The sequence below is a fragment of the Myotis myotis genome, unplaced genomic scaffold (genome assembly GCF_014108235.1).
Source record: "Myotis myotis isolate mMyoMyo1 unplaced genomic scaffold, mMyoMyo1.p scaffold_m19_p_8, whole genome shotgun sequence".
NCBI lineage: Eukaryota > Metazoa > Chordata > Mammalia > Chiroptera > Vespertilionidae > Myotis > Myotis myotis.
The window spans coordinates 32,653,598-32,670,063 of NW_023416390.1; the positions used below are offsets into that span (position 1 = coordinate 32,653,598).

Here is a 16,466-nt window from a genome sequence, read left to right on the forward strand (position 1 = left end):
TCCAACATTCCCCGCCTGCCGCTGCAGGCCTCTGAGCTGCAAGCAACTATGTAACAAACATAGAAGCTAAACAAAACCCCAGAAACCTGCCGGGCTTCAGCCAGCAGGATCGCAACATTGTAAGCAAAGGCCAGAAACCTACTTTCAGCAGCGGAGGCCTAAGAGCTGGAGCCAAGCCTCAAAGCTAAAGCTGGTCCAGAATAAAAAAAAAAGAAAGAAAAAAAGGAGCAGTTGGGAGCTTCAGTCACCCCCAGACTGAAAACAGCCCTCAGCTCCTCACCCAGACTAGCCAGGCACCCCAGTGGGGACCCCCACCCTGATCCAGGACACCCTTCAGGGCAAACCAGCCGGCCCCCACCCGTGCACCAGGCCTCTACCCTATATAGTAAAAGGGTAATATGCCTCCCAGCATCGGGATCAGCGGAGCCGCGAGGCATCCCGGTACCGGGATCAGCGTGACAGGGGGCAGCGCCCAAACCCCCTGATCGCCCTGCGGCTCTGTGTGTGACAGGGTGTGGCGCCCCAACCCCCTGATCGGCCCTGCTCTGTGTGTGACAGGGTGCGGCGCCCCAAACACCCCCCCCCCACACACGGGCCCTGCTCTGTGTGTGACGGGGTAGAGCCATAACCTCCCCATCGGCCCTGCCCTGCGTGTGAGAGTGGCGGCACCTAACCCCCTGATCGGCCCTGCTCTGTGCGTGACAGGGTACAGAGCCCCAACCCCCCTGATGGGCCCTGCTCTGTGAGTGACAGGGGGAAATGCCCCAACCCCCTGATTGGCCCTGCTCTGTGCATGACAGCAGGTGGTGCCGCAACCTCCCCATCGACCCTGCCTTGAGTGTGACAGGGGATGGTGCCCCAACCCCCCAATTGGCCCTACCCTGAGCCTAACTGAGGGTGGAATCACAACCTCCGGATCGCCCTGCTCTGTGTATGACAGGGGGCGGCGCCCCAACTCCCCAATCGGCCCTGCTCTGAGCCCGACCAGGGGCTAAACCTAGGGATTGGGCCTGCCTTCTGCCACCCGGGAGCAGGCCTAAGCCAACAGGTCGTTATCTCCCGAGGGGTCCCAGACTGCGAGAGGGCACAGGCCGGGCTGAGGGACCCCCCTCCCCCCAAGTGCACAAATTTTTGTGCACCGGGCCTCTAGTCTTAAATAGGATTTTTGAAAAGAAATCCAGCTTGAGATGGACCTTAATGTCTAAATTAAGAGGAAGTGCAGCTAAATTACCTGAAATATTGATTGTCGAAGATCTCCCAAAGTTTTTCTTTTATCAAAGGTTAAATCCCACACGCTTTCTGTTTGAGAGACTACTGGGTGCAGGGCTCCATTGAAGAAATGATAATGAGGTCCCAGGTGGAGATGCAATTCAAAGATATTGTTTGTAGAATCATATTCTGTCCTTTAAAGAGGCATAAAAAGTACATAAATGCTATGTTTTTACAACAAACAGGGTCATTTCAAACCAAAAATATTTGATTTACAATATAAATAAGTTCTCCATTCCACCTAAGTTAATTATAATTAACATCATTTTTCAATGCTCCAAAATGACTCATTTCAGCTTCTCAATAGCAAAATTTCAGCTCTGCCACCATGCATTCCAAGGAAAATGTATTTTAACGTACATTGTACAATGTTACTCTGAATACTGACACTCAAACTCTTCCAATCCTGAGATTATAAACAAAATGCTAGAAACTTGCTCCTAATAACTGTGAAGTGTCAGATTTACAAACTTTTAATTCATCCTGACTTCCACTAGCTCCATAGAGTTTCCCTTGGAATATCTGAGGTTGAACTAATAATCCTCCTGAGTCTACTCCCGCCAGGCCCAATGTCCTCAGCAGCAGCCTTGAAGCATGGTGCCCAACACTCTACTCCAGGCAGTTGGGCCAATGGAGAGTGGAGGAGACTTTTGCCACCGTCCAGATACTTCTGACACAGTCTATTAATGTGGTCAAAGACAGCATCAGCTTTTTTGATGACCACATGACTAAAATCTCTTGGTGTTCTTTTGTTTGTTTGTTTAATACCATCTGCTAAGCCACACCACTCATGCAGGTTATTTTTCATCCTTAAGATACCTTACTCTTTTGGGGAGAAAGAACCAAGATGGTGGCATAGGTTAACGCTGGAGTTTGCTGCCTTGAACAACTACTTCAAAAGTGAAACTAAAAAACGGAACGGACATCACCCAGAACCACAGGAACGCTGGCTGAGTGGAAGTCCTACAACTAGGAGAAAAGAGAAATGCATACGGACACTCAGAGGAGGCGCAGTGCTGAAGTCAAATTCTGAGGTGCGGAGTGCGCGGAGCGGGCTGGCGGCGGAGGGCGCGGTTGGCGTTTTCAATCGGGAGAGAGCCGCAGACTCTGAGCTCCAGATCCCGGCGAGTCTTTAGGGACCCAGACTCAAACGGGAGAAGCGGGACTGTCTGGCTTCGGTCAGAGCGAGTGCAGCTTTCTCTCCAAGGTTTGCAGCGGGTGCTGGGACTCAGAGAGGCAGAGCCCCTGGGGACAGGACTGAGAGCCGCCATAACTGCTCTCTCCGGCCCACCCTGTTGATCCTGTGCGACCCGCCCCGCCCAAGCCCTGCACAGAGGCATTTGCCAGATAGTCTCAGGCAAAGGCTAGATTAGCACCTCCCTAGAGGACAGAAGTTCTCTCACTGCAGACACAGCTGATTCTCACAGCCACTTGGCCTAGAGGTCAAACCCTCCCTGGTATTAGCTACAACAATCAAGGCTTAACTACAAGATTGCGCACAAAGACCACTAGGGGGTGCACCAAGGAAGCATAACAAAATGCGGAGACAAAGAAACAGGACAAAATTGTCAATGGAAGATATAGAGTTCAGAACCACACTTTTAAGGTCTCTCAAGAACTGTTTAGAAGCCGCCGATAAACTTAATGAGATCTACAAGAAAACTAATGAGATCCTCGATGTTATATTGGGGAACCAACTAGAAATTAAGCATACACGGACTGAAATAACGAATATTATACAGACTCCTGACAACAGACCAGAGGAGCACAAGAATCAAGTCAATGATTTGAATTGCGAGGAAGCAAAAAACACCCAACCGGAAAAGCAAAATGAAAAAAGAATCCAAAAATGCGAGGATAGTGTAAGGAGCCTCTGGGACAGCTTCAAGCGTACCAACATCAGAATTATAGGGGTGCCAGAAGATGACAGAGAGCAAGATATTGAAAACCTATTTGAAGAAATAATGGCAGAAAACTTCCCCCACCTGGTGAAAGAAATGGACTTACAGGTCCAAGAAGCGCAGAGAACCCCAAACAAAAGGAATCCAAAGAGGACCACACCAAGACACATCATAATTAAAATGCCAAGAGCAAAAGACAAAGAGAGAATCTTAAAAACAGCAAGAGAAAGATACTCAGTTACCTACAAGGGAATACCAATACGACTGTCAGCTGATTTCTCAACAGAAACTTTGCAGGCCAGAAGGGAGTGGCAAGAAATATTCAAAGTGATGAATACCAAGAACCTACAACCAAGATTACTTTATCCAGCAAAGCTATCATTCAAAATTGAAGGTCAGGTAAAGAGCTTCACAGATAAGGAAAAGCTAAAGGAGTTCATCACCACCAAACCAGGATTATAAGAAATGCTAAAAGGTATCCTTTAAGAAGAGGAAGAGGAAGAAAAAGGTAAAGATACAAATTATGAACAACAAATATGCATCTATCAACAAGTGAATCTAAGAATCAAGTGAATAAATAATCTGATGAACAGAATGAACTGGTGATTATAATAGAATCAGGGACATAGAAAGGGAATGGACTGACTATTCTTGGGGGGGAAAGGGGTGTGGGAGATGCGGGAAGAGACTGGACAAAAATCGTGTACCTATGGATGAGGACAGGGGGTGGGGAGTGAGGGTGGAGAGTGGGGCGGGAACTGGGAGGAGGGGAGTTATGGGGGAAAAAAAGAGGAACAAGTGTAATAATCTGAACAATAAAGATTTAATTAAAAAAAAAAGATATCTTACTCATTTTAAGTTTTTAAATTTTTAGTGTCTTGATTTTTGAGATTTCCTTTCATCTTGGCTTGCCATTCAATATACCTGCTATTTTCTCCCCAGGTTCAAGGCAATGATAAAAATGTTGAACACGCTGAAGCCGGTTTGGCTCAGTGGATAGAGCGTCGGCCTGAGGACTGAGAGGTCCCAGGTTGGATTCCGGTCAAGGGCATGTACCTGGGTTGCGGGCACATCCCCAGTAGGAGATGTGCAGGAGGCAGCTGATCGATGTTTCTCTCTCATCGATGTTTCTAACTCTCTATCTCTCTCCCTTCCTCTCTGTAAAGGATCAATAAAATATATTTAAAAAAAAAAAATGTTGAACACACACACCCCTGCTACATAAGCAGCCACCTCGGCCCACGAAAAGACCATGGGACTTCCATTTCTCTAACCCAATACCCCACAGACTATGTCAGAGAGCAAATAAAGAACCAATTCTTCAGGGGCCAAGATTAGACATCCAAAGAAAATAATGCTGAGACCATTAAGTTATCACAAAACACCCACTTAATAATCCATTACAAGTTTTTGACCAAGACTGACAGTAAGCCCCATAGTTTGTAGAATCTACATTTCCTTCCTTTGCCCACTTCTGTTCTGCCAGTTCTCCACAACTACTTAAGTATGAGGGGTGATTTTCACAGCAGGTTCTCTTTGTACCAAGGGAATAACCTGACAGGCTAGGATACAATTCATTTAGCTAACTATGTGCTCACAGATTTCTCTAGTCTTATGCCGGAAGTCGGTCCATCCTTGCTGCTTGACACAGTCGCTGCAGGAAAGAAACATCTGCACAGCATATGTTTCAAGGGACTTGGCGTATATAGCATACTGTTCTTAATATGTTTGCTCCCCTTAGCGCTGTGTGTTTTAACCAAGGTCACCTCTCCAAGAAAGGTTGTTTCCCCAGGTAGGAATTTTTCCCTGAAGTCAGGGAGGGGATGCCTCTCCTAGAAAGGTTGTTTCCCCAGGTAGGAATTTTTCCCTGAAGTCAGGGAGGGGATGAAACTCCTTAACTAAGTGCCAGGCGGGTAGTTAATCACTACAAACAATCATGCTTAAGCTACATAATCTTTACTCCCTGGAATGGAGATAAGAAACGCCCTAACCTTTGTAATAGAAACTGACAGGATTAAAATCAACTGGGATAAATACGGATGTAACAAGACAATAAACAGCAGAACTTCGCTGGAGATCCAGACCAGAACTTGGCTGGAGATCCTGGCTAGGCTGCTGAGCAACTGAACACTGTCTCCGTGTCCTTCCTTCTTCGCCGACTCCGTCTACACCTTTGGGGACCCCTGGACCTGCTGGGGTTGGACCCCGGCAGTCTTAGGCTTCAATTCTTACTTAGCAATGGCCATTTACATGTCATTATTTCGTTCACTCTCACACGATAAGGATAATTTCAAAGTCAAAGATAATCTCACTATACAGATTCAGCTGAAAACAAATATTGGCATTAACTAGATGACTTTTTTCTTTCTTAATTTTCATTATTAAATACTTAAGACCTAATTTAGATTAATTCTCCAGAAAAACCATTCAATCTCTAAAAGTAAGTTAGTTACCTTTTTGTTTGCAGTTCAATGTTGGCTGCATCCATTTCATTCAGCAAATGACATGGAACCCTGTATCTTGGATTAGCTCGAGCTGTGGACAAAATTTTTCATTAACTTGTGCTGACTAAATGAAAACTGGTTGCTGAAAATTAGCAAGGAAAACTAGAAAGCTTTATCTGTGTGAACAACCATTTTCTCTGGATCTCAGTTTTCCATCTGAAAAATTAAAACATTAGAACAAATGACAGGTACACAGTTCCTTAGGTCAAGTTAGAAGAATTCCACTTTTTCAACTCTCCTTAAATATACCTTTTAAAATGAACACCAACTATTTTCTTTTTGATAATAATTGTAATAATCTGTCACTGTAAAAATTCTGAAAATCATTTAAAAATTGATATTACCTATAATCTCATTCCCAAAAGATACCGCTAAAATATATGCTTTTGGTCTTTTTTTCTATACTACACAATGTGTCTTGTACACACACACACACACACACACACACACACACACACACACTTATTTAAAGCAATTAAATTTGTTACAAAATGGAATTATTTTCAACAAATTTGTAACTTGCTTTTTCATTGCATATACTGCTGAGTATTTTTCCAAAGCTTTAAATGACTGCAGAGTTGTCCATTCTTTAAATAGCATAATTAATCTAACCAATCTTCCTGTTAGACATTAAGGTGATTTCCATTAGTCATTATTACAAAACAATGGGGTTAACAAACATCTTTGAACATAAACAGTTATACACAGCTCTGATTATTTCAAGACAAATTTGTAGAAGTAGCATTAATTTAAGGGTTTTAAACACATACAACCAAATTGGCTATATTACTTTATATGCCTACTAGCTACAGAGGAAATGCCAACCGTTGAGCATCAGAATCTTAGAAATATTTGACTTGGTAGGAAGAGTGTCGTTATCTCAATGCTGTGTTGTTGTTTTTTAAACCTCACCTGAGGATATTTTTTCCATTGATTTCTCTCTAGAATCAATGGAGAGGGAATGGGGGAGAGAGAGAAACATCTATGAGAGACACATTGATTGGTTGCCTCCCCTAAACACCCCTACCTTTGGTTCCCAGGCTGATGCTCTAACCATTGAGCAAAACCCAGCCAGGGCCGAAGCCGGTTTGGCTCAGTGGATGGAGCATTGGCCTGCGGACTGAGGGGTCCCGGGTTCGATTCCAGTCAAGGGCGTGTGCCTGGGTTGCGAGCACGTCCCCCGTGGGAGATGTGCAGGAGGCAGCTGATCGATGTTTCTCTCTCATTGATGTTTCTAACTCTCTCTCTCCCTTCCTCTCTGTAAAAAATCAATAAAATATATTTAAAAAAAAAAACAGCCAGGACTCAATGCTGTTTGGATTCACATTTTTTATTATGAGTTAGGTTGATTTTTTTAAAATTTTCTTTTTATTTTCTTTTTTATTGTTTAAAGTATTACATATGTCTCCCTTTTCCCCCATTGACCCCTCCCCGGCCACTCCCACCCCCCAGGACAAGCCCCCACTGCCCCCGTGTCCGTGTCCATTGGTTATGCTAACATGCATGCACAGAAGTCCTTTGGTTGATCTCTTATATCCCACCCGCTCTTCCTTGCCTTCCCTCCAAGGTCTGACAGTCCATTTGGTATTTCTGTCTCTGAATCTATTTTTGTTCATCAGTTCATTATATTCCACTAATGAGATCATGTGATACTTATCTTTCTCTGACTGGCTTATTTCACTTAGCTTAATGCTCTCCAGGTTCATCCATGCTGTTGCAAATAGTAAAAGTTCCTTCTTTTTACAGCAACATAGTATTCCACTGTATAGATGTACCACTATTTTTGAATCCACTCATCTGCTGATGGGCACTTAGGCTATTTCCAAATCTTAGCTATTGTAAATTGTACTGCTATGAACACAGAGGTGCATATATCCTTTCTGATTGGTGTTTCTGATTTCTTGGATATATTCCCAGAAGTAGGATTACTGGGCCGACCGGGAATTCTTTTTTAATATTTTGAGGAAACTCCATACTGTCTTCCACAGTGGCTGCACCAGTCTGCATTCCCACCAGCAGTGCACGAGTGTTCCTTCTCTGCATCCTCGCCAGCACCTGCCCTTTGTTAATTTGTTGATGGTAGCCACTCTGTGACAGGTGTGAGATGGTACCTCATTGTCGTTTATATTTGCATCTCTCAGATGATTAGTGACTTTGAGCATGTTTTTATATGTCTCTTGGCCTTCTGTATGTTCTCTTTCAGAAAGTGTCTAAGTCCTTTGCTCATTTTTTGATTGGATTGTTTATCTTCCTTTTGTTAAGTTGTATGAGTTCCCTATAAATTTTGGAGATTAAACCCTTATCGGAGATAACATTGGCAAATATGTTCTCCCATGCAGTGGGCTTTCTTGTTTTTGTAATTTTTTTATTTGCAGTTTATTGGTTGTTTCTACTTCTTTATTTTGCATATTGCTTATTTATAAATATACTTTTCCCAATTTACTATTAACGACAATGGAATATATATAAAAGCACTCTACAGATAGCAAAATATCTGACAAATGTATTTCCTCTATTTTCCATAGCTTAATATTGTTGAAGGTTTATATCACTTTTCCTTAAATTTTTTCCTTTCTTTGCTTTTAAGCTTAAAAAGGTCTTTACCTTAAGATTAGAAATATATTTCTATTTATACATCTTAAGTTACTTTTTTGCATAAACATTAAAAGAACTATAATTTAATTCAAGTGATTACTATAATCATAGCTTTATGTTTTTACTGAGAGCAAATTTTCCTTCAATAGTCCATTCTTCAATTTTCATTGATTTATCTCTACGTAAATTTCAGAAGCACTTTGTCAAGTTCCATTCCTTCATTCCCCAGAAAAGTCCATCAAAATTTTGGCTGGACCTTTATTCAATTCCCAAGCTAATTAGAAAACTGTCATTTAGTACATATTTCAATTATGTACTAAACTTCATTTTAGTGACAAAGACAACACTCCATCTGAAGATAGTCTTTTTCTGTTAATGTTTTTATAACTGTGACTTCTGCTCCACGATGTATTTATGAGAATCATTATCATATCTTTTTTCCCCTTAGAAAAGTACAAAGCCCTTTCTGGTCAATAGAATAGTTATGTAACTGTTTCAGATCCAGAAAGTTAATTCCTTTTCACTGACATGCAAATTATTTATTCTTTGTTCTTATTCTTTATAAAAAATGATCACCTTTCTCATTTTCTAACAACAGTATCCTCATCTCTAATCATATCTTTAATCTAAAGAGCTTTCTAGTTAGGATGTTTTACTTTTGAGTAGATCTTAGGAAGTGATCAAGTCTTACACACTGATTTAATACGTTAGTGCCTTAAATTAAAAAAATTATCATTGTGTGTCTCAATGTTTAACCTCTTGGTTCAAGCTCTCTTAGATGGTTCAACAACGAGTACATCAAAGATACTTTAACTGCTCAGAAAATATTACCTTGAAGGAAAGATACAGGAAAAGAAAATAAAAGGGAATATATGAAAATGCGACCAAAGCCACTAACAACTAAAAGGCAACACATGGGCAGATGACAGAGTCACACCTGAGGACAGGGCAACAACACTCAAATCTGCTCACAGTATGTGATCCAAGAAAACCCAATTCTGAAAATCTGACTATGGCCTCATATTAGAGAAAAAAATAATTAGAAATATAGGTTCTTAAATGTGACAGATGGTTGGATTTCTTTCAGCAACATATATTTCTTACTATTAGCTTAAAAATATTTTTAAGTGTTTCAAGAGTAAACCTCCTTTTAAAAGGGTAACAATACAAATAGAATTTAATATTTATCTTTTTAAACTCATCAACTTAAACAAACAGGAACATTTTTCTTTCCATACCTTCAGGTGGTCTCTGCAACTGGGATTTCCGGTAAAACAACATATAGGCGCTCTCTTTGCCCTGAAATTGCTGTTTAATATCCTTTTCCTCAATGGGTTGGACCTTGGAATCATTTATATCAAACCAGTGGGAACAGGAGGTTCTATCATTTAATCCTGGGGATTCTGAAGTAAGTGTCTTGAAAATTTGTTGATCCTTCCTTTGCAAATCAGACTCAGCCTGCAGAGAAGAGTTCTTCAATAGACTGACTTTACTTTGATCTGAACTGAGTAGAAAGATCTGAGAATGAAGCTGTAAGAACTAGACAGAAACAAACAAACAAAAATACTAGGTTAACAAAAAAATTTTTTTAAGATTGGAAGTGATTTTTTAAAAAACCTTCATCTTCTTTTCTGATATCAGATATTTTAACTTCCCTTTTATTTTTGGCCTGACCAGCTACGAGGGAAAAAACAGCCATTTCAGCCATAATAAAAACATTTAATAAAAATCAAAGTTCTCTCTGTTAATCTAATAGATGTATCAAGAAAGTTGTCATGCCACAATCTAAAAAATATTTTCATTATACCTCAATAATGCTGTTTTAAAACGTACTTTATGGAAACAGATTAGGAAGAACAAGCAGTTTTAAAGTATTTAAAGCAACGGAAACAAAGCACAAAACAAAGGCAATCACATGGTGAAGCCTCAGAGAAGATAATTTCAAGACTAGTGACTCAGACTAATTCTGCTGGGATAAATTAGAAATTGCAAGCCTAAATTATTGCTTCACATTAACTAAATTGAATGTTTTCTGTCCAGGAAGCTGACAGGCTAGGCTAGCTCAGGAAATCAAAACATAAAAAGGCTTGTCATAATCCCAAAGACCATTTCTCAGGTTCTTCTAGCTCAGTGGTTCTCAACCTTCCTAATGCCGCAACCCTTTACTACAGTTCCTCATGTTGTGGTGACCCCCAACCATAAAATTATTTTTGTTGCTACTTCATAACTGTAATTTTGCTACTGTTATGAATCATAATGTAAATATCTGATATGCAGGATGTATTTTCATTGTTACGAATTGAACATAATTAAAGCATAGTGATCAATCACAAAAACAATATGTAATTATATACGTGTTTTCCGATGGTCTTAGGCGAATCCGGTGAAAGAAAGGGTCGTTCGATCCCCAAAGGGGTCGCGACCCACAGGTTGAGAACCACTGTTCTAGCTAAAGGATTAGGAAGAACACTGTTCTCTCTCCACTGCCTATCCCACTGCTTCCTCCCCTACTCCTCTTCTCTCATTCCCTAATCTCTGTGCTGCCTTGCATATCCTTTTCTCAGTACAAAGTTATCTTATATAGGAAATCGCTTGGCAGGTATATGTAACATTCACTGAGCTCATCAATCATTATGGAAAGGTGAAAAGCTTCTCTTGCAAAGAAATAATCTATGATAATGCCAACTCTCAAATCTGAAGTATTATTTTATTACAAATAGAAGGGCATATGGTATATGACAAAATATTGTTAACACTGCGTGTAACTGTTGATAAAATAGGTTTGTAGCTAACTTGTTTTAGGTACAATAAAATATCAAACATTTGAAACCTCTGAGTAATGAACTTTTTGAAAAGTTAATTTTTTCTTTGCTTGATAGTTGAGATTAACTCTTTTAAAAAGATTCAAACTTCACTGAAGTCAGCTCCCAGTAGCAGCAGAGCCTACTTTCCATAAGAACTTACCACTTTGTTCTTCAAGGAAGGTGAATTCCCCGACACCAGAAACCTCAATTTACTTTATGAATAAAACCCAGAAATGAAGATGGGCTTTAGCCTACTGCACTTGATGGATGACTAGGGAGTCTATACATTCATTCAGCTTTCTCAGTACCTATATAGAGTATTATACTGTATATTGTGTTATGTAAAGGAAGTAACTAATTAAGTGCCAGATATGTAGACCCAACTTACTGGGTTCTCATAGTATTATCTCCATCCATCCCCAATTAGTATCACTTACTCTTCCGAAGAACTGATCAAGAATATAGACTTCACAAAAGTTTTATCAACAAACTTTAATGAAAACAAGAATTATTATGATAACTGCAGTAGTGACATTTATATCACATTGTATTTTTTTTTTTAATTTTGAAATGTTTTATTTGGAAATGTCGTAATTACCTTTATTTTTTTATTTTTTTTAATTAAATCTTTATTGTTCAGATTATTACAGTTGTTCCTCTTTTTTCCCCCCATAGCTCTCCTCCACCCGGTTCCCACCTCACCCTCCACCCTCACTCCCCACCCACTGTCCTCATCCATAGGTGTATGATTTTTGTCCAGTCTCTTCCGGCACCCCCCACACCCTTTCCACCCTGAGAATTGTCAGTCCACTCCCTTTCTATGCCCCTGATTCTATTATATTCACATTTATTCTGTTCATCAGATTATTTATTCACTTGATTTTTAGATTCATTTGTTGATAGATATGTATTTGTTGTTCATAATTTTTATCTTTACCTTTTTCTTCTTCTTCCTCTTCTTAAAGAATACGTTTCAGCATTTCATATAATACTGGTTTGGTGGTGGTGAACTCCTTTAGCTTTTCCTTATCTGTGAAGCTCTTTATCTGACCTTCAATTTTGAATGAAAGCTTTGCTGGATAAAGTAATCTTGGTTGTAGGTTCTTGCTATTCATCACTTTGAATATTTCTTGCCACTCCCTTCTGGCCTGCATAGTTTCTGTTGAGAAATCAGCTGACAGTCGTATGGGTACTCCCTTGTAGGTAACTGCCTTTCTTTCTCTTGCTGCTTTTAAGATTCTTTGTCTTTTCCTCTTGGCATTTTAATTATGATGTGTCTTGGTGTGGTCCCCTTTGGATTCTTTTTGTTTGGGGCTCTCTGAGCATCCTGGACTTGTAAGTCTATTTCTTCTACCAGGTAGGGGAAGTTTTCTGTCATTATTTCTTCAAATAGGTTTTCAATATCTTGCTCTCTCTCTTCTTCTGGCACCCCTATAATTCGATGTTAGTACGCTTGAAGCTGTCTCAGAGGCTCCTTACACTATCTTAATATTTTTGGATTCTTTTTTTTGTTTTTCGGGGTGGGCGTTTTTTGCTTCTTCGTATTTCAAATTTTTGACTTGATTTTGGGATCCTCTAGTCTGCTGTTGGGTCTCTGTATAATATTTTTTATTTCAGTCAGTGTATGCTTAATTTCTAGTTGGTCCTTTTTCATATCCTCGAGGGTCTCAATAAATTTATCGGTGGTTTCTAGAAAATTCTTGAAAAACCTTATAAGCGTGGTTTTAAACTCTGTATCCAGTAGTTGGCTTTCCTCCATTTCTGTCATTTGTGACCTGTTTCTTTGTCTCCGCATTTTTTATGTTGGTAGAGTGGCTTTGTGTGCTAGGTGTCCTATAGGACCCAGTAGCTCAGCCTCCCGAATTACCGAGGTTGACATTCTTGGTACACCCCTTTGTGGGCTTTGTGCACAGTCTTCTTGTAGTTAAGCCTTGATTGTTGTGTCACTGAAAGGAATTGACCTCCAGGCCAATTGTCTGTGAGAATCAGCTGTGGTTATGGTGGGAGAACTTCTGTGCTGGAGACACCCTTCTGGGGCAAGACTTGCTTCAGTGGGGCTTTGGTGCTCACTGAGTCTGCCCCCTGAGTGTGTCCCTTATGGATCTGAGGAGTTGTAATCTGGATGGTCCCACTCTGACCACTGGGTATCCTGCTCTTGGATCTCTAAGGAGGTGCTAATTTAGCCTCTGCCTGAGGCTACCCAGCAGGAGCTAGAGAGATCTGCAGATTCCTCTTCTTTGTTTGGGGTTTAGAGGTACCCAGATGAGGCCCAGCTGTGAAGCAATGCAAGCTGCTATGGGGCCTTGGGCCTTCTTTGGATGTTCTGGGTCTCTCTGACCCAGCTGCAGTTTGTTAGGTAATTTCAGATTGCAAAGGGCCGGGGCATTCATATGCAAAAGCCTCTGCGCACAGCTTGGGTGGGACAGGGTCTCAGGGAATCAACAGGGTGGAGCAAACAGCTATAGCTGATCCTCAGCCCTGCCCTAAGAGGCCCTAGGTCTCACTGTTCCTTGGTAATCACTGCAAGCACCTCTGAGAGAAAGCCGCTCTCAAGTTCTGCCCGATGCCAGACAGTCCAGTTTCTCCCCGTATGAGTCTGGGTCCCCAGAGACGCACCCGGAACTGGAGTTCAGAGCAGTCGGGAGCTTGTGTCTCCCTCCCGATTGAAAAAGACAGCCGCGTCCTCAGTTGCCAGCCCTTTCCACGTGCGCCTCCGTACCTCTGCACTTTACTTCCACACTGCACCTCCTCTGAGTCTCAGTGTGCTTTTCTCTTTCCTTCTAGTTGTAGAATTTCCACTCGACCAGCCTGTGGTTCTGGATGATGTCCGTTTTGTCTTTTAGTTGTATTTTTGAAGTAGTTGTGCAAGGCAGTAATTTCCAGTGTTTACCTATGCTGCCATCTTGGTTTTTCCTTGTATTTTGAATATTCATTATTATGTATTATTTTGAGTAAGTCAATAAACATTTCTTCACACACACACACACAAAAGCATATATTAAAAGGTTTAAAAACAACTGAGACACCAACTCAAGAACCTATAAAAAAGATGTTCGAGTTAAATCGCAGAGTTGAAAGGAAATAATTAAAGAGCAGAAATCAATGAAACACAGAAGAGATGAGCAGTAGAGAAAAATCAAAGGCAAAAGTTTGTTTTTGAAAAAGTTTAATACATTTGATAGGCCCCTAGCAAGACTGATAAAAAAAAAAAAGAAGACACAAATTATTAATATTGGGAATGAAAAAATACACTAAAAAAGAATTTTGAACAATTTTATGCCAATAAATTTGAAACCACAGATAAAAGGACAAATTCCTTTAAAAATATAATTTTCCCAAATGAGAAAATAGAAAACTTAAATGACTACAATCAAGGAAATTAAAAATATAATTTAAAAACCATACTACAAACAAGTCCCAGGTCTAAATAGCTTCACTAAACAGTTAGAAATAATCAATCTTATGTAAATTCTTTTCCAGAATATAAAAAAGGGAGTATTTCCCAACTTGCTTTATAAATCCTACATAACCCTGATACTAAATCTGACAGACTTTACAAAAAAAATAATATTAAAGATGGGTATTTCTCATAAACATAGACACAAAAGTCCTTAATTCATATGACTCAAACGAATATAGCCACACATAAAAATATATTATGACCAAGTGATTTAACCCAGAAATGTAAGATTTTATAAACATTAAAAAGATCAGTCAATAGACCATATCTATACTAATAATAGAGGAATATGCAAATTGTTCAGGACACAGTCACAGTAACAGTAACAACCAAATAGCAGGCTTTGTGGGGCAACAAGGCCGGCAGGGGGGGAGAGGAGGGGAGGAGGCAGTTGGGGGCAACCAGGCTGGAAGGGGGGCAATAAGGGGCGACCAGGCCAGTGAGGGGGCAGTTAGGGGCGATCAGGCTGGCAGAGAGAGGCAGTTGGGGGCAACCAAGCTGGCAGGTGGGGCAGTAAGAGGCAACCAGGCTGGCGGGGGGGGGGGGGGGGGAGTTGGGGGGACCAGGCTGGAAGTGGGGGCAGTTAGGGGCGATGAGGCCGGCAGGCAGAGGTGGTTAGGGGTGGTCAGGCTGGCGGGGGGGCAGTTAGGGGCAATCAGGCAGGCAGGCAGGTGAGCAGTTAGGAGCCAGCAGTCCCGGATTGTGAGAGAGAAATGTCAGACTGCTGGTTTAGGCCTGATCCCTGGGATCGGCAGTCGGAAATCCCCCGAGGGTTCCCGGATTGGAGAGGGTGCAGGCTGGGCTGAGGGATCCCCCTCCCCATGCATAAATGTCATGCACCAGGCCTCTAGATAACAGAATAAAAGAGTAAAACTATGTGATCATATCAATAGATGAAAAACAAACAGCATTTGATAAAAATCCAACCCCGAGATGAAACTATCAATCAAGTCTGAATGAAAGCTAACTTCCTCAAACTTATAAAGGTTATTTACTAGTATATATGTTTTTAAAACCTGAATAGCTAACATACTTAAAAATGAATACTGAAACATTGATCCAACCATTTTAACCTTCTATGAACTCAGGGCCATTAAACATTTATTTATCAACTGTGATCTAATTAAAGGATGCACTTAAACACTTATTGAAGTAAGCTCTTTGCTTCTGTAAGAAATAGCTCCCAAATATTTACTGTGTGTTCTGTTGCTCTGCTTGTTTCCTGTTGAGTTATCTCATTTCTGGCAGTACAGTTTTTACATCTGATTGTACAGCCTAGGAAACCAGATCACCAAGTTTACTAGAAGTGTGTGTAAAAGAAAGGTAAAGTGAAATTTGGGTGAATATCTGAAGACACTTCTATAAGTAAAATGATAAGTTTTAGGGTATGAACTTTGTGACATTATTTGGCTGTTGTGGTTGAAACCCCCTCCCCTTTTCTTTGCTTACTTCTATGATAAATTATTTAACTTAATAATAAGTAACTTAATGGAATTTTAACCATTAAACAAAAATATTGATTTTATTTTCACCTAACTTAAATTTTCTTCAAATAATTCTTATTGTGGGATCATAATAAGATTTCATGAAAAAAGGACTTTCTATAAGAATGTCATATATTACCTTTCGCAGTGGTCCATACTGTTTTCTGTACTTCTTGTTCCAAGATATTCCTATCTTTTTCAAAAATTTCTGGCCCAGAAGATCAACAAGAATCAGATTACTCTCCTCCTTATGAAAGAAACACAAAGTCATTTAAGAATATCTGTTCCAATTACCTACCAATGGTAAGAAGTGACCATTACAGGATGCAACGTGACCTGCACCTACACCAAAATTCCATGTTGAATTCCTAACCTTCAAAATTTCAACTGTGGCTATTTTTGGATAGGGCCTTTAAAGAAGTTAAAACAAGGCCATTAGGGTGGGTCCT

At 40.5% G+C, this 16,466-nt stretch overlaps 1 protein-coding gene across 21 annotated transcripts in view; it reads right to left on the reverse strand.

Moving 5' to 3' along the window:
* Positions 1 to 16,466, reverse strand: part of USP40 (ubiquitin specific peptidase 40) — an 81,685-nt gene that overhangs the window by 47,002 nt on the left and 18,217 nt on the right. For all 21 annotated transcript variants that reach the window (XR_004969431.1, XR_004969432.1, XR_004969433.1 and 18 more), the window contains 4 exons: positions 16,157 to 16,264; positions 9,508 to 9,808; positions 5,624 to 5,705; positions 1,232 to 1,403 (listed from right to left, as the gene is read on the reverse strand). Coding sequence is in view for 16 of the 21 variants with exons in the window: in XM_036319937.1 (XP_036175830.1) it covers positions 1,232 to 1,403; positions 5,624 to 5,705; positions 9,508 to 9,808; positions 16,157 to 16,264 (663 nt within the window). In the remaining 5 variants the exon portion in view is untranslated. The remainder of the gene's footprint in view (positions 1 to 1,231; positions 1,404 to 5,623; positions 5,706 to 9,507; positions 9,809 to 16,156; positions 16,265 to 16,466) is intronic.